At 40.9% G+C, this 18,536-nt stretch overlaps 1 protein-coding gene across 2 annotated transcripts in view; it reads right to left on the reverse strand.

Moving 5' to 3' along the window:
* The window catches only part of STX18 (syntaxin 18), a 58,959-nt gene that overhangs the window by 23,986 nt on the left and 16,437 nt on the right, over positions 1–18,536 (reverse strand). The window contains exon 2 of one of the 2 annotated variants that reach the window (XM_066631856.1): positions 397–464. The exons of the other annotated variant lie outside the window; for it this stretch is intronic. Coding sequence (XP_066487953.1) covers positions 397–464 — 68 coding nt within the window. The remainder of the gene's footprint in view (positions 1–396; positions 465–18,536) is intronic. 2 annotated transcript variants of the gene reach the window in all.

The raw sequence follows: 18,536 nt of genomic DNA on the forward strand, positions 1-18,536 counted from the left end.
ATTGGTCACTAAAAGAAAGGACCTGAAATACAGTAAAGCAAGGGTGCTTTCACAATGCAAAATACAAGTCTGGCTCAAATTTTTCTGCTTGTAGGCAGAGTTCAAAACCCCTGTTCTCAATAACCAAATGCAACTCTTCTGGAGTTTTTTTCCTAACAGCAACACAGCTACCTATGATTTTGTTCTCTCTCTCACCCTGCCCCCCCCACCATAACCTTTCCTTTTACAGTTCAAAGGAAAACCAATTTAAGATTCTTACACCAGAAGGGTCTACTAGGTTTCATAATCGGAACCAGAATTTGCTTTTTTAAAAGGGAAAGGGCACCAATGCATGCAAGCTATTTCCACACACCACTATCACCCCAATTCTCATTATTTTTTTTTTACAATACTTACCTATAGGCATTAATGTAATCTTTCCTGTGTTGCAGAAGAAAATCTTTCAGTTTCCCAATGTTATTAACCTAAATCAGAAATGTAAATATTAAATTGCATTCATGAGGCAAAGAAAAGCACTTCTATGTGGCTGTCAAAAACAGCTGGTCATCAAAACCAATACTGACAAAGAACATTCACATTGTGTTGATGCACTAGTACCATCTGGGTAGACCAACTTTGGCTGAGTTCCTAAGCACACCTGCCTGAAAATAAGTCCCATTGAATTCTACAGGAATTAACTCTGCATAGGCATGCATAAGATTGTGCTACAAGGCTGTCATTCTTTGGGATCAACATCCAGTTGTAACAGCTCCAATCCCCACAGTTACATTCTGAATAACTGGTGTCCTAAGCAAGCAATACCAGCACCATTGTGCAAAGCTCTCTTGCAAAGCTCAGCACTTGGGATTTCATTACAAAGGTATATCCACTTTCTTAGTCACTTCAGCATAGATACAGGCAAATGTATGCTGGATACAAATTAACACCACCATTTCCAAAGATCTATTTTAAGGTGTCAAATGTGCTTCTACGCTCAGGCCCACTCACTAGCTAGCAATAATGCATTCCAAAGCTGAAATCATGCTACAAGTTTATTCTTTCAATCAGATATCATCTTGTTTCTCTTATAGGCCAAACTGGATATTATTAAACAGCATATCTAAAGGGATGCCACCCCAAATCCCTTTAGACCAGTGGAGAACCCAGTTTCAGAAATTGTCACTGATTAGAACAACACAATTCAGGCATCATACAGAGCCAGAATTTAATCTTACATGACACCTACATTAATGCCCACTTCCCCCCCTTCAACATTCTATCCATTAGAGGGTCATGTTTACAACCCTTCGAGAACAGGGGGGAATTGCAGGTTTTCAATGCATGCTGGTGTACATCCTGAAAGCTGCCTCCAACGAAGCCTGAAAGGGTGCAGTCAAGATGCATTCTTAACCTCCATTAAGTATCAAGTAAAACAAAAAACAAAACACAAGAGCACCACAGTCATAGATTCCCAGAACCTCTCTCCTTACTTCTCTTGCCCATCAACCCATCCCTTCTCACACTCAGCCACAATGGTGCAAAGTAACAGCAGTTACAGCTGAGAAGTGGCAGAAAATGACGCCTTTTCTCAGACAGAGCATGGCATTATGGTGAGAATTCCACTATATGCTTGATGAGCTACATTCCACATGCCTGATGGGCTATAGCAATGCTCCCAATCTTTGGTGTCCTGTGATGCCCACATGTGCTCCAAACACTGCATATGGCTCCTGAAAGTGACTGATGATTATGTCATGACTAGTTTTGGAAAACACATGGGACACTACACTCAGAGGAAAGATGCTCAGGGCGGGTGGGAGGACTTTCCAGCACATGAAAACTTCAGTGTGTAGCATCCCGCTGGTCTCGCTCCAGGGTGTCACAACGCACAGTGTGTGGGAACCCCTGAGTTATAGAAACAGGCAGGTTAGGCACAGTCCCAACTAAAGGAGTTGCAATTTTTAAAGGCAAACTCAGATCAAGGAGGCAAGAGGGTTGCCCTGCTTTTGGTCTATCACAGGGGTGCCCAAACCCCAGCCCGGGGGCCACTTGCGGCCCTCAAGGCCTCTCAATGCGACCCTCAGGGAGCCCCCAGTCTCCAATGAGCCTCTGGCCCTCCAGAGATTTGTTGGAGCCCGCACTGGCCTGATGCAACTGCTCTCAGCGTGAGGGAGACTGTTTAACCTCTCACGTGAGCTGTGGGATGAGGGCTCCCTCCACTGCTTGTTGTTTCATGTCTGTGATGCAGCAGAGGCAGCAAAGGAAAGGCCAGCCTTGCTTTGTGCAAGGCCTTTTATAGGCACTGAGCTATTGCAAGACCTTCATTCATTCATATAAGTTCATCTTTAATATATTCATTTATGTAAACTTATGTAAATTTATTCAAATTTTAAATGTAAATTAATTCTTTTTTTTTCCCTGGCCCCCGACACAATGTCAGAGAGCTGATGTGGCCCTCCTGCCAAAAACTTTGGACACCCCTGGACTCTATCACATCGAAAACGAAGCAGTCTCTAAGGCCAGAACTTAAGCCTTAGAGCAAATGTTAAAAAGGCAACCAAGTATTTTAAGAAAAGTAGGTGCCTCTGTTAAGATAAGAAGATATTTGGAAGCTGGCAAGAGGGTGCACAATACCATTAGAGACAACATTACCCTTTGGTTCATCAGTCTGCCTCCTTCCGAGCTCAGGCTGACAATCTAGAGAAGAATCACTTTTATAATGAGTAATACAGCAGTATCCTGCATACAACATAATTACCCACTAGATGGCAACAAAGATTTCAATACTGTACTATTATGCAGATCTCTTGGAAGATTCAGCCAGCCTGTCTCTGACTTCTTTTAATTGGATGAAAATTGGGCTTCTTTTAAGCGACAGTATAAACTTTCAAAATCCGTATCTTTCATCAGCATCATCATACTTAAAAACTTTTTAAGTTTGCAACTGTATTCACCAGATCTTTCTGGGTCCTCCAAGAATGGGTGCCTATCCAGCAGCATGCAGAAATGAATTTAGGCTTGAAGGTGCTAGACCAGGGGTGACCAAACATTTTGGAAGGAGGGCCACATCATCTCTCTGACACTGTGTCAGGGGGCCGGAAAAAAAGAATTAATTTACAATTTCAAATTTGAATAAATTTACATAAATGAATATAATAGAGATGGAAGTTATATAAATGAATGAAGGTCTTGCAGTAGCTCAAGGCCTATAAAAGGCCTTGCACAAAGCAAGGCCAGCCTTTCCTTCACTGCCACTGCTGCATCACAGACATGAAACAGCAAGTAGTGGAGGGAGCCCTCGTCCCACAGCTCAGGTGAGAGGTCGAACAGTCGTCCTCTTGCTGACAGTAGTTGCATCTGGCCAGCATGGGCTTCAGCAAGTCTCTGGAGGGCCAGAGGCTCATTGGAGACTGGGCGTTCCCTGAGGGCCTGATTGGGAGCCCCGGAGGGCTGCAAGTGGCCCCCAGGCCGGGGTTTGGGCACCCCTGTGCTAGACGAACGAGACCAGAAGCAACAGTGAGAACGCTAACAGTGGATAGCAGAGGACTTCCTGTTAGCATTCTCTCTTGCCTCCTATAATGTAACTGTAATGAGCAGTGGAGGGAGGAGTGAGTGGAGAGGGAACAGCCTCCACTCAGTGGAACAGCTGGGAGAGAAGGCTGCAGCAGGGCAAGGAGAAGGAGTGGAACACCTGTGGGCCAGCTGCTGGACTCCAACTACCTCCTCCCCACGTCTTCAGGTACATCAGCCTCTGGTGTGCCAAAAGGCTCTTTGCCCGTGGCTCTTCGCCAGTGGATCAGGAGACTACATGACTCTCTACTGTGGCCCTTGTTGCTGAGTGGCTCATCATCTTGGATCCCTGATCACCAGCTCTATACCCTCCCCTTTTATGCAGTGCCTTGCTTGTTCATATTTCAATTGTTAGCCACCTTGAGTGCTCTTTTCTGGAGTGGAAAGGCAGGATATATATTCTGCAAACAAACAAACAAACAAACAAACAAAGTTCCTCGAGTAGTTATGACTCTAAGTTCTCACTGTCTGCATCCTGCTCCAAAGCAAAAGGAAGAAAAATCTTCATCTTGCAACGTGCCTGCAGATGTAGAGAGGCGAATCATAAATATGGAGGTGGGATTTGAGAACCGTAGATATGGAAGCCGCAGATACGGGGGCACCTCTAGTCTCTCACCATGGCCTCTGAGATCTCCCTGCTAAGCACAAACACAGTCACTAAACTACCGCTTGAATTCTTGCTAGATATTGAGGAGCGATTCCAGTGCTTCACAATGAATATTACCAAGGCATTAGAAAGCTCTACCAGGGTCTTTAAGGGCACCACAGCCCTAAATCACTAGACAGCAACTGTTAATTAAAGTAGGTCCAGTCTCATGAACAGAAGTCAGACTGGCTGGTGTTTAGAAAGTTGTGCTTATATCCTGCTGTGTTCCAAACTGAATGGTATCTACTTATCCAACCATCTCCCCAAAGACTGAAACGTTGGTCAGGATGGTGAATGGCTGTGGAATCTAAGTTTCATTTTCAGAACTAAAGGACACACTTTTTCCTGAGTGATGCGTTAATTGCTTCAGCCAGTGAAAATGCCAGTCTTTGCCAACTCTTTTTTATAAGCCAGAATGGGCAGGGGTCCAACTTGCAAGCAAATACCCTCATGCCCCTAAGCACACCCCTCCCTGAAACAATGGACTCCGCAGTTTTAAATTGATCCAATACCTCTTGGTCTCTGGAGCCAGAGCTTCAATTGGCAGGTTCAAAGCCAAGCTACCAGACTTCCCAGCCTGTCTGCCCCTGCAAAGCAGACAGCAGACACATTGCAGTGCATGTGGGCTGTCCGTCTCCAGGCAGGGACTGCCTGGAAATACCAACATATTTACATTATGTAACAGTCTCAATGACCAGACAATACTTTGCTACTGTGATAGCAGCAAAATCATAGTATATATTTTTTTGTTTTTTGCAGAAAATTGTCCTTATCTTAAAATGATTTATTTCATAACATTAATGAATAACATTCAGTCAGACTGGACAGTTTCAAAGTTGTAACCAACTTTGTTTTCAATTAACTATCTCTAAGACATATGCACCCATATATGCAATATAGAAATACATACTGTAGCTGTTTGGATGTGCTAAAACGATTATGTTAATATTTTATGACTTCATTTTGTTCTGAAACTGTAAAAAAAAAAGAGTATGCTTTTAAACTTAAGATGACAAGTAAAGCTTGAATTTATTTGTACATAGTAAGTCACAGTAGGCATGATTTATAGATTCTCCTTTCCCTTGAATATTTCTGTTTTGGCTACTGGAAAAAAAGAGAAAAAAACTTTTGAGGTACAGTGTGTACAATTAATAGAGCACTTTTTGGGCTTTGCTTACTAAATAAGCCAATTAAATATGCTAAATCAGATCATAATTTAGGGCAACAGTTTTATGAAAAAAACATATTCCGGAAAGCTCAAACGGTAAACATGAGAGGATAAGGATCTGTGCCTTCATCTGACCCACAACCATGAAATGACCAACACATCTTATTCCTCAAACACGTACTTCATGACCAAAAGATATCATCCAGTTTGGTTTGTGTCCAGCTATAAGTAATGAGCCAAAAGTTTTTAAGACAGAGGCATAATTGTCACAGAACCCCCAAAACTCTGAGCCTATCCTGAAATGTCACTTAGTATGTACGCTGAAGTTTCCCAGAACGACAAAGCTTTCAGACCTGGCTTCTGTTAGGGGTGACACAAAGCAAATGTGAAGGTGAACAATAGTCAGCAATGAACAGTGTCCCCTTGATGCTCAGACCAAGCTGGACGAGTTGGGACAAGTGGACAGGCAGTCCCTCTGTGCACACCAGAAGGAATAGCGACACCGAAATGGCTGCCACTGCAACCAGTGGACCCAGGGTAGCCACTGGAGCCTCCTTGGGACAAGGGTATGTTTGTTCTCTTACTTTGGGTAACAATTGCAAACCCAGAAGCGGGTCACAATCGGATCAAGCTTTTCTGAGCAGCAGAAAAGGCCCGCACTCCAGATGGCCAGCGCTATCCCTCAGGTATGTTAGGAAGCCCCTTGGTCACACCGCCACCACAAGCACTGCAGTGCTTTGCCACCCACCACCCACACAAATACTTACAGGGTTCCCAACTTCTGAGAAGAAGTTTGGAAACCACTGTTCTAGAAGGTTTAACTTCTTAAATAACTTTCTTAGCAATGTGTGATTTTTAAACACACCTACTTACACACACTCATACAACCAGGCAGCATCTACACTTGTACAAATTTCAGTTATAAATGTTCTCTGCCATTTTTCCAAATCTACTGACAAAGGAATTATGACTAAGATACTGTTCATTACCGAAAGGAAGATAGCATTCAAAAATAGGTTCTAATTGCTTTTCATGAAGGCATCAAGATCATATGGTGAGATTCTAGAGTTCTAAAGGGGGGTGGGGAGATTCAAATTCTATTTATAAAACCAATTGCATAACTGAATGTATTCCCAATTTGCTTTGGGAAAGTTAAGTTTTTGCAAACGCTTTGAATTGTGTGTTCCTTTTTAATTTTTAATTATGAATGGGCAAGAAAAGGATAGAACTCATAAAAAAAATGAAGGGACAGATGTGTCTTTGGGTCACAGAGCATTTAAACTTGGAATAAAACCAGTTTAACAATTTCTAGGTGAAGAAGGTTCAACAGTATTCATTGCCTATAACATCAAAGAGTTTATTGTGTCTTCAGAACCAGCAATTTTACTAGCCACAATTCAGGCCTTGATAACATATCACAACTCAGGGTACAGGACTTAACAGCAAGTAGAAAACTTAACCACCTTTCTCCCAGTCTCACACTCATGATAAAACAACTCATGCTATTGCATGAGAGTGACAACATTTTTGTTTTTAAAAATCTAGAAAATCTGAGCAGAGATTAATCTGGTCACCTGATGTGAAGACTGCTAGGTAAACAAAATCAAAGGGGAAATTAAAGGAAGAGCAGGGTTCATTTTTGTTAACTCTCTAAAATAGCTTTCAAAAAATAACTTATAAAAATTACTGACTCCTTTGAACTGTTCTATGGATAGCAATATGAGAAAATTAAAAACAGAGGAACCCCTTCTCTAGGAAGGTGCTTTTTTTCCTTTTTCTTTTACAGAGATGAATGTTTTTCAAACACTTGAGCAGTCACTTCAGCAAACACATATAATTTATATAAAAATTATTAGCACAAAATTTTGAATTATCAAAAAAAAACCACGTTTTTGACATGGCCATCGTACTTTGATCAAGCTAGTCACCCTAATGTTTTGACTTTTTGCTCCAGTGCCACATGTTTATTCCCCATAAATCCCACCGAGTTTAGCTGGACTTATCCCACAAAACTGTGCATGGAACCGAAATGTATGCAAGTCAAAACCCATGTCTTTCTACTCAAAGCGCTCCTGTAGCTGTTCAATAATTCTCATTGCATAATTAAAGTACATGCATTTGATTTTTATAGGGACAAGGCCTTTGCTGCAGTAGCATTTCCAACACATGGAGGCTTTAAAAAGTGAAAGCTTGACTATATGACCCACCGTTAGCTCCTAAACTCTCAAGAGCCCAACTGACAGGTATGCAAGTCACGGGTCTGACAGCCAGACAACACAGAATAATTCACAGAAATATAAGCACTCACATACAATAGCTGTGAGAAAGGTCAGACAAGCGGATCCAAATACTCTTAAGTCTGAAAAGGCTGCATTTTTATAGAAAAATATTCATCAGCATTTTTAAAGAAAATCATGACTTCCAGCGCTACCGTATGCCGGTTTTGCGGCAAGAGAGTACAGTATCTTGTAATGACAACTGGCCAGTTCTTTAGATGATTCGTCTCGAGGGTATACATTTGGTTTAGGTTTCCATTGCAATGTTAAAGTTCTTAAGATAGGTCACACAGATCAATTGCTCCAGTAATGTGAAACTCCAAAAAGCAAGCAATATCTAAACAAAAGATAGGGGTGGCCGTGCCTTTAAGGGGGGGACTGAAAGCCAGGAGACAGTCAGCCTGGCTGCTTCTAATCTCATGAAAATGGTTACCTTGTTCAGCTTCTGGTTTACATCAAAAAATGGGGAACAAAAAAATAGCCTAAGAGTCAATGTTAACTCGGGACCTATATCATTTTTATTAAGAGGCATAATTTGCACGTTTTATTAGGGACATTTGTTCTTCCAAGTGTTACAGAAAAAAAAAAAAAACCACTTAAGAAAAACACACATACAAACTATAAAAAAAATTAAGTCCAAAAACTACATGCAAGGACAAATGCTGGTAAATTATATTTTAAAGAGGTCTGAAGTTTCGTCATTCTTCCTTATTCCTACATTCTTCCTTATATTCATTTGCCTGGTAATGAAGGAAAATAAATAACTAAAACAGAAATAGGCCCCTTACATTTATTACCTCTCCATGTATTTGTGTGCCCTTTGGGGAGAAAGGCAGAATATAAATCTAATAATAACTAAATAAATAAATAAAAATATTTGGCTAAAAAAATGGGTTTGTTTCATTTTTGTTAAAGTATTTTCTGAAGTAATTCTGTAATACAGGAAAATAAAATCGCTGTCAAAAGTTTCTTAAAAATATGTGAAGTATAAATTCATATTTTCTAAAACCTGGAAAAAATTATGGCTAGACGTGAAAATATGTTTGAGTCTTCGTCAAATCTAGTTCCTATAAATCAATGTAAAATTTTAAACTTGTGTTAACTGGTTTGGGAGTGTCATTGGAATAAATTGAAAAATCTAAATAAGCAAGTCAATTCATTTGATTTAGTTACTGCAAGAGAGTTTGACACTTGACAAGTCAGCAGATTTCGTAATAGAAAATTCAATGAGAAAAAATAATTTAGCCATCTTCTTGCTAACTGTGCTAAGAGATAGTAAATTTACTCCAGAAGCATTCATTTCATTTTGTAGTGACGATCTGACCCAAGAAACAAAAGTGCATTTAAGAGGCATTAAGAGTTTATTTTACAATGCTTAGCTTACTTTGCTGAGCATGGATTGCAATAACAGAATATTGTGAAAGAGACACTTCACATTGCTGTTCTCATAATCATGAAAAAATTAATTGCTCACCCTCTGCATTTCCCCCCAGTATATTTCTTCTCCCTCCACCCCATTGCCAAATCACCAAAAAAAAAACAACAACCCAAAGTGGTAATATTGCCTTCATCGCTGGATGATACGGACCCTTGGGAAACAAGGATGATATTCACCCCACCACATGAATCTCTGCACTGCAGGATAGGAAGATAACACTATCAAGACACTTCCTGTTCTGTATAGGACCAAACTATTCTGGAACAAGAGACACCTCTTTAAATAAGGGATATTGGGCAAACCTAACTGTGAGGAACGTTACTAACCTTCTCTGTTCGCTGCTTAAATTTTACAACTTTCAAAAAAAAGTTTCTGCAACTGCACACTCTTATTTTTGAGTCAAGCTTTCCAGTTTCATTTTTCAAAAGGACAGAAGGCAGGAGGCATTTAGATTAAAGTTCCTTCCAAAGATACGAAAGCCACTTTATTGTAGTGCAACAACACTGTCCAAAGTCAGAACATTTTGCACAACAAACTGTTTTTTTTAAAGAATGCACTCTTTTGTAGAAGCATCTTTCAAAGTTTAGTTTTTCCTAGGATTAAGAAAGCTAACACGATCAACCAAATTTCACAAGCTAGGATATCGGTTACTGCAGGCTATTGGATTGCGATACAATTCGGAGCATACACCATCAATGCTATTTGGTGCCGATGTATAATACTCCAGCACAGTGGCTTGGATCAAAAGATCTCAGTGGCAAGTTTGCTGATTTTTCTCCCCAGTTGCATCCCTCTCTGTAACCCCTCCATTCCCCCCTCCAAAAAAACATGATCCAGACAGGGCTGTATTAAGCCATGACCAGGCCCCTAGGCTTTCAGGTCCCCTCCAGCACTTCAATCTTTCATCCCACTACAACGGACAGCCTCACCCTGGTACAGTAGGCACTAGACCACAGTACATAGCCCTATATCTATTTTGAGGGTCTTCTGATGAACCATTGGAGCCCTAGGGCTCAGGTAATAGTGCCTCAGCAAAAAAACAAAAACAAAACAAAGATGGCCCCTAGTCCTGCAGGGATCCCTAGTCAGCCTTATAAATAAAACTGCCTGGATCCAGAGAGCCTCTGGAACCTCCAGAGGAAGTTTTTGAGGGCTATGTGGAGAGCAGCAAGGTGGGAAGACCTTATTTCGGATCTGCATCCGAATCACTGCCACTAAGCCACTATCTGAATAACAGACTTTTTTCAGCTTTAAATAAATTGTGCAGATCTATATATTTTCTGAGCATGGCTTTCGAGGCAAAGCACCGTTGAAATGAGATGAAATGTAGTAAAAAAGGTGCTTAGCGAACTGGTACAACTCCTTACTCCAAAAGACGGACCAAATATGTTGATACCCAAGATTATAGATTTGAACGCTTCTTATATGATTCCGTTTGACACACTGCAACATTCCAAATGGAGCAGTGCTAACTTTTTAAGGATTAATTGATGCAAAAACAGATCCAGCAGTGTCTTAAGAACTGGCAGTATATTTGAAAAAACACTCAATACTTGTGCTTTTTGTTTTGTTCTAGCTTTATGAGGCTGAACCGAGAAACAAGAAGTACCCAACAAGACATCAGCCTTATCTATTGAATGAACAAATGGAAGCTTCCTCATGCAGGTCTGCTGAATACACAGTTCTCCTGGTGTACGCATTTTCTATTTCGTTATGAAACACATCTGATTTTAATAAAACTTCCTGATTCCCCCCCCCCCCCCGTTTTATTGCCCGGCTCTAATCATAACTTTCTTTTAATATTTATATTTTCACACAACTTTCCAAAACCTCACTGACTGCAACACAAAAGCCACAACAGTTTTGGGGGAATGTTTCGGCTAGGAAAGAAAAGCAAATTGGTCAAAATGTTTATTGAAATTGACCTTTACTTCTGCTGATTAAAAACACTCAATTTACAACCATTCTCAGTAACTGCATTCAACTTGATTTGCACTTTTGTAACAGATTTTTTTCTCCTTTTGTTCTCAATAAATTTTGAGATCTTTATCATTTGCCAAGTAACAAAAATGAGAACTAATGGAACTCACCTTTATCGTTTTCTTTGCAGAACCCACATCTAGTTTTACGAATTACCTTAGCACACATGCAAGATTCACTAGGAAGAAGTTGATTGGAACAAGACAAGACACTACCCTAAAGAAGAGCGAGTGCATCTTCAGACATTTTCCCGGAGGGCATTCTTGCCAAATTCAGATTTTATGAAACACTAATGAGCTGCCTGACCCTTGCTTGGAAGTAATTTCTCACTAAGATCGATGGGGCTTATTCCCAAATAAGTATTATCAGACTGGAGCCTGAAAGCCTGATCCTCTGTATGGACTTAGGTTAGTCTAACACTGCATAGGACCAGGCTGTAAGATGATATTTCTCGAGATTCACTGTGAAAAATCCTCAACTGAGTTACACAGTACAGACCAAATACTATATCTGCAACATACATTGAATGAGATCTTTATATCTTCAATATTAACACAGGGTGGCACTTCATAATCTGAATAACATGGCAGATGCAAAATTTGGTCAAAATGCCATATCTATGGAGATGATCATATGGTCCTCTAAACCAGGAGTGTCCAAAGTTTTTGGCAGGAGGGCCACATCAGCTCTCTGACACTGTGTCAGGGGTCAGGGGGGGAAAGAATTAATTTACATTTAAAATTTGAATAAATTTACATAAGTTTACATAAAAGAATATATTAAAGATGTACTTATATGAATGAATGAAGGTCTTGCAATAGCTCAAGGCCTATAAAAGGCCTTGCACAAAGCAAGGCTGGCCTTTCCTTTGCTACCGCTACTGCATCACAGACGTGAAACAACAAGCAGTGGAGGGAGCCCTCATCCCACAGCTAATGTGAGAGGTCAAATAGTTGCCCTCATGCTGAGAGCAGTTGCATCGGGCCAGTGTGGGCTCCAACAAATCTCCAGAGGGCCAGAGGCTCATTGGAGACTGGGGGCTCCCTGTAAGTCGCATTGAGAGGCCTCGAGGGCCGCAAGTGGCCCCAGGGCCAGAGTTTGGGCACCCCTGCTCTAAACCATGGGTCTCTAAGCCCCAGCCTGGGCACCAGACATGGCCCGCTGCCAGCCTCAATCCGGCCCATGGCCAACCTCTTGTCCCCTGAAAGCCTCTGGTCCACTTGGCCGAACATGACTGGAACTGTGCCCTGGTTGCATCTGGAGGGTGTTCTAAGGGCCAGAGAGTTTGAATGAATGAGCCCATCCATTCATTTATTCACTCATCTAAGTTCCATCTCTAATTTATTTATATAAATTTAATATTTAAATTTTTTTTCCAGCCCTCAACACTCTGCCAGATATTTGATGCAGCCCTCTGGTCAAAATGTTTGGAGACCCCTGCTCTAAACATAACCATTGTACTTGACAAATTAGAGAAAGATAGGTATTTCTATAACATACACAATGGTTCCTGCTTTCTCTCACTCGCTTACGCACAGAGATATTCTCATTCGCACACTTTCAAAAAGTATCAACATATGAAATGGCATTAAAGGTTGTGCCTCGTTATTCACTGGGGGTTCCTTTCTGGAACCCCCACTGGATTAAAAAGAATCAGTGGATACCAAATCAGTGGAAAAATAGCTTTAAAGATGCACTTCCAGGTTTCCTGCTCCTCCATCCTCCTACAGAATGCATCAGTATAGATGCTATACCACATTTAGCCACTAGACGGGCTGAACAATGGAATTTATGGAATGAAATTATAATTATTTAACAGCACATAGGTAGGAAATTGGATTTTGGTGCTTTTTGTCCTTGTTACAAGCAGTGGCATGATCGTGTAATGATGCCCCGGAAATGATGTTACAATCGGAAGTGATGTCGCGCCCAGGCTTTTTAAAAAGTGAAAATCTGGGGAAACCACCTCACCTCCCCAGCAACTCACCATCCACTTGATCTGCTGCCTCCCTCCAGTCAGTGGCATAGCTAAGGCATCTGCTACCTGCGCTCAAAGAAGATTTGTAGCCCTCCCCAAGATAAAATCAAATTTAATTGAGTAAATAAATAAAAAGTGTGCCCCTGATTTGTTTGAGACACTGTGCTGGGATGAAGAGGGGTGGTTATTCTCCCCCTGCTAAATATAAGAGGAGCACCACTTGAAAAAGTGCCTCTTCATTAGCAGGAACAGCTATATTATGATACATGGAAATGAGAGCCAACTCATATTAATACCTTATTCGTTCCATGCTGTATCATAATAACAGGTCATTGATTCTCAGAACAATCAGTCTCATTGGTCAGTTTTGAGTTAAATAAATCCACTTTTTGTTCCACAAGGCAGTTGTGTTTTCATTTTCTTATAACTTTGGATAGAATAAAGATATTCCAATGCCGTTTATTTCACTGCATTCTGCATTAAATTACCTTTCCAATGATATATAACATGATGGTATTATTCATACATACAAAGTTTTTCAAAACTTTGGTTACTAGTGTCAAGCTCAGTTTGTGCCCCCCTAAAAGCATGATGCCTGGCCCAACTGCTACCCCCTGCACCCCCTTAGCTATGCCACTAGTTACAAGGTATTTAAAGGTGGACCCTGGTATCTGTGGTAAGTCAAATCAGTGGATACCGAGGTCCCACCTGTATACCTTTTCTTATTTGCAACTTCCACTAACTGTCCAAGAGGTTCTTCTGGCCTCCAATCTCAAGTCACCTTCATTTTATCCATTACACAGGCCAAAACACATTTTGCTTCCGTAAATGTAACACCATTTCCTGGGTATATTTGGGGTGTTGATTCCAAAAATGGCATCCGTTTTGCCCTATCGTGTCTAGTTTTGGAGACACGGCATAGCCTCTTTGGTGAATGGTTCAAGCAGCTTTCTCATGAGGAAGCCTACACCATGTCTTCCTCATGAGGAAGCTGTTTGAACCATTCACTAATGAGGCTATACTATATCTCCAAAACTAGATGTGATAGGGCAAAACGGATGCCATTTTTGGAATTAGCACCCCAAATTCATATCAAACTACCATAAAGTTTGGGAAAAACTTTTCTGACCCTCAATTTTGTAGGCCTGTGTTATCTCAAAAGACTGCTTCCTAGGTAGGGTTCTAGAGAACAACCTACTTTCAAAAGTTGCTCTCTCTTTTCCTGGAAACTTCAGAGATAACAACAATTACTCAGTGATAATAATGGACACATTCCTTTAAGTAGAGAAAACCCCTCAAATACAAGGCCGATCTGGCACTCTTGTTCTCAAGTAAGCAAAAAGTAGTAATCGTTTCTTTGGCCACTGTCTTATTGATAACCACTAGCGAACAAAGTCATTTTATATCCCAATTTGGCACACAAAACCTGTCTTCCTAGCCTTTCTAGTCCAGTCCAGTAGATAAATATATTCTAAATGCATATCAAAGACAACTTTGATATGAAAGTCATCAGGGGCAATTCTGTTCAATAAAAAAGCTAAAGAAACAAACGTGTTTTCTCATGGAGCATACAAGAAATGCCTTATTTATACATAATTATATATGCACAGATCCAGCCTCCTAATCTGTGGATTCGGGACTTAACTTCCCACAGTGGATTTAACTTCCCATAGTGGAAGGATAGACCTAAGCTCCTGGACATGACTGGAAGTAGTTTCCATTTACATCAGAGAGGCTGAGGACCACTGAGGCCACAAGCAGTCTCTGCAGTCCTTGGAATATCACTGGAAGTGACAGGAGGTGTTCTCCGGTCATGCCTGAAGGTAATATTGAACCAACCCATGGATTTGTTTATATGCGGGTTTCAGTATCTGAGGGGGACTGGGAACAGATCCCCCACAGATACCAGTGAAAAGTCATCATTACACAGCATGAAAGAGCCACACATATAGGAACATTGTCCAAAAGACCTGACAAACACTAAGAGACACTTGTTTCCAAAGCTCCCTTCCTTGTCTAAATCCATGAATCACACTTTGTTTTTTTCTTCCTATAACTTATTTCAGAATATAATTTTTACATTCTTATCATGCCTTTGGCATTCTGTGCATTTAAAGAGAGGGAAGTAATAGCTTCTTTTAAGGGGGAGAGCTGCCATTCTTTCTATGAACAAACATAATCTTTTTTGGAAAGCAACTTAGAGATTTATATCTGCACGTAACCATAGAAATTAATCTTGAGCTTAGACAAAATAGGAGAAAACACCATTTCTTTAAAGAAAATCAGAGTCCTGTTACTGCAAATGAAGTCCCTTTATTCAACAGTGTCTCTTTCTATATAGTCACAGGACTATATTTGATGGAACACTTCTTACAGCTTAATTATACCCACTTAGCCAATTTCTCTATTTAAAAAAAGTAATTCAATGTTTCTGTTCAGTTTAATTGTATCAAAAAGGGTGCCAATTGGAAAGGCACAGATCATGCACCAGGGGAAAAAAATGCTGCACTCGTGTAACATTTCATAATGGTCTCAAGTACTAGGAGAAAAATTTACTTTTTCTTTTTTCTTCCTGCAAGGCAGGAAGGCAATATAGATACATTTACGGCGCAATCCTATGCACTGCTCTTCGGAAGCAAGTCCTACTGTACTCAATGAGAACTCACAGGTTAAGTGTGCATAGGACTGCAGCCAGGGCAGCACACTAGTTAGAGCATTGAACTAACAGCAGGTTCAAGTTCAAAGTCCAAAGACTTTGGCTCAAAGACCAAGTTCAAAGCTTCACTCAGCCATGAAGCTCACTCAGCCATGAAACTCACCTTGGGCCAGTTATTGTCTCTCAACCCACTCTACTTCACAAGGCTGTTGTGAAAATTAAAGTACGGGGAAGAGAACCAAATACTTAGAGGGAGGATGAAACAAGGGAGAGATTTAGGGCCCAATCCTATCTAACCTTCCAGTGAGAATATAGCTGTGCCAACAGGACACGTGCTGCATCCTGCAGTGTGGGGGGGGGGCAGGCATGGAGGCCTCCTCAAGGCAAGGGAATGTTTGTTCCCTTACCTTGGGGCTGCATCGCAGCTGCATGGGAGCTGGGAAGTTGAACAGGATTGGGACCTTAGTGATGCAGAATTTTACTGAACTCAGAATGACTACTTCGGGGTAAGCTTGTGGACAGATGCCAAAGTAAACTGGAAAATTCTTATTTTATTTTCACTACAGAAGAATTTGCTAGTCTTCATGAAGTTTTCCAGTTTTAAAACAGAAGAAGCGTTTCCATCGCAAACAACAAGGCAGTGGAAGACACAGGCGGCACAAGAAGATTAAGAGTGGCCACTGCTACGCTCCACACCCACTTTCCTGGAGAATGTTGGTGTCCGCAAACAGGATGAGGAAGCAGCTACCAACAAATCCAAGTGATTCGATATGACCCTCAACAGACCAATCCATGTGTGAGGGGTCATTTCTACTTTCCAAAGTAGCAAAGCTGGAAACATGGCAGCACTGATAGCTCTCCGCAATCACTAGTCTTCATCTACTTGTTTTATCTTTTCCATTTTAGGGTAAAGTCTATGTGAATTTTGAACTTGCAAACCTACTCACAGTGGGTTCTGAATGCATTCTTTTCCAGCCCTCTACACCACATAATTTAAATAAAAAACACTGGGTAAGATAGAGTTTAATATCAGTAATTTATGCCAGTATGTCCCAAACTTACCTCCATCGCGATGCCCCAGAACCCAGAAGTAAGTGGAAATGACATTACAATGTGTTCAGAGGCCAGATGCAACACTAGACCAGATGGGTGTCCCACAATGCCCCAGTAAATGCCTCGTGATATCTTGAAGGCTATCATGAAGCGCACTCTGGGAACCTCTGATTTAGGCTGTAGTTCAACAGTGCAATATACAGCCTGTTGGCAAAAGAAATTGTTTATTTTAAAGATTTATATCCTGCCTTTCTCCCTAAAATATAGGTGTTCAAGGCAGCTTACTATAAAAAAAGTATTTAGAACAATGAAAACAACAAAGCTTTACAAATAAAACAGCACAAAAATCAACACCACAGCAGTCATACCTAAAATTAACGAAGTACCAAAAATATGAACAGCAGATACAAGAAAAAGATTCAGACACCAAAACATAACTGAAAAGGGAAAAGCAAAGAAAAGTTTTGAGGCCTCGGGAGGAAGTTAACAGGAAGACAGAGTTCTTAATTCTACCAGGAAGAAGTTCTGCCAGGAAAAGTACATGCAACAGCCCCCTCCCCCTTGACCTTAGAGGGTGGAGAGGTTCATATGTCGGAAGACAGTTCCTCACATACCCTGATCCCAAACTGTATAGGGTTTTAAAGGTCAAAGCCAGCACCTTGAATTGTGCCCAGAAATGAACCAGCAGCCTGTGTTACAGGAGCAGTGACTGGACTGAGAATGCATGCTTACAGTCGCACGCATAGATTTGCCTACCCTATGGCTCAATTAACTAAACCATGGTTTAACAGTTTAGAATCCAAGCCATGATTTTAGCTTTTAAAAAAACTGCTTTTCTGCAGTAGGATCAGCACTCCCATCTTCAGGTACTGTGGCCTCTGGAGGCAGAGAAATGGCTGAAACTACAGTTGGTCAGTTCAAACATCATGTCAAACAATGATACAAACCTACTTCAAACTTTGGTTTCTGGTTCCAGTCTGACCAATTGCAAACTGTGGGCGTGTCTATTTACATACCAAACCATAGGCTGCCATGGTAGAGCACTGGCTGTAGTTCTCTAAAGACTTTCATCATCCCATTTGTGTTTTGGGGCAGAATTTTTTAACCCTAGGGCCAATTCTGTTCAACCCTGAAGTGTTCTAAGCATGCACTGTTTGCACAGGCATCACAAAAGGGATATGAATTCTGATCAAATTAACACTACTTAGCTCTGACATTAAGTACATAACTTGTATCACTGTGAACTTAGAACTTTTGTCTCCAAATATAACCATTTGATCCATAGCAAATATCATGGAGGACCACCTCCCTGGTAATAGTACAAACCAGTCTCATTGGTAGGCTAATTACTTGAAGACACAGTAAAAGAATATACCTGTTACTGCATTGATAGCCACTGATCTAGACACCAAACATTAAAGTCTGCACACTAAAAGCAGCACTTGTGACTTGATTTACTGCTATTTACTGTGGCCATGGACATGTTCTGAACTTGAACAAAGGATTAAAAGAAATGGCTGAAACTATACTCTGTCCAAAGTCAAGGGTCAATTTTCCCTTTGTGTTTCGTGGCCAGGCACCATGCAGTTTGTCATTAAAAAGCACACTGCGCTAAAAAACAATTAATAAAAGCCCGCTTAAAGTGCAATTCTAAACATGTTTACTCAGAAATAAGTCCCACAGTGTTCAATGAGGCTTACTCTCAGGCTTACTCTCAGGTAAGCATGCATAAGATTGCAGTCTAAAAACATAAGTAATATTGGGCAAGATCCAGAACTATTCCATCACAACC

Source organism: Tiliqua scincoides, chromosome 6 (genome assembly GCF_035046505.1).
Source record: "Tiliqua scincoides isolate rTilSci1 chromosome 6, rTilSci1.hap2, whole genome shotgun sequence".
Taxonomy (NCBI): Eukaryota; Metazoa; Chordata; class Lepidosauria; order Squamata; family Scincidae; genus Tiliqua; species Tiliqua scincoides.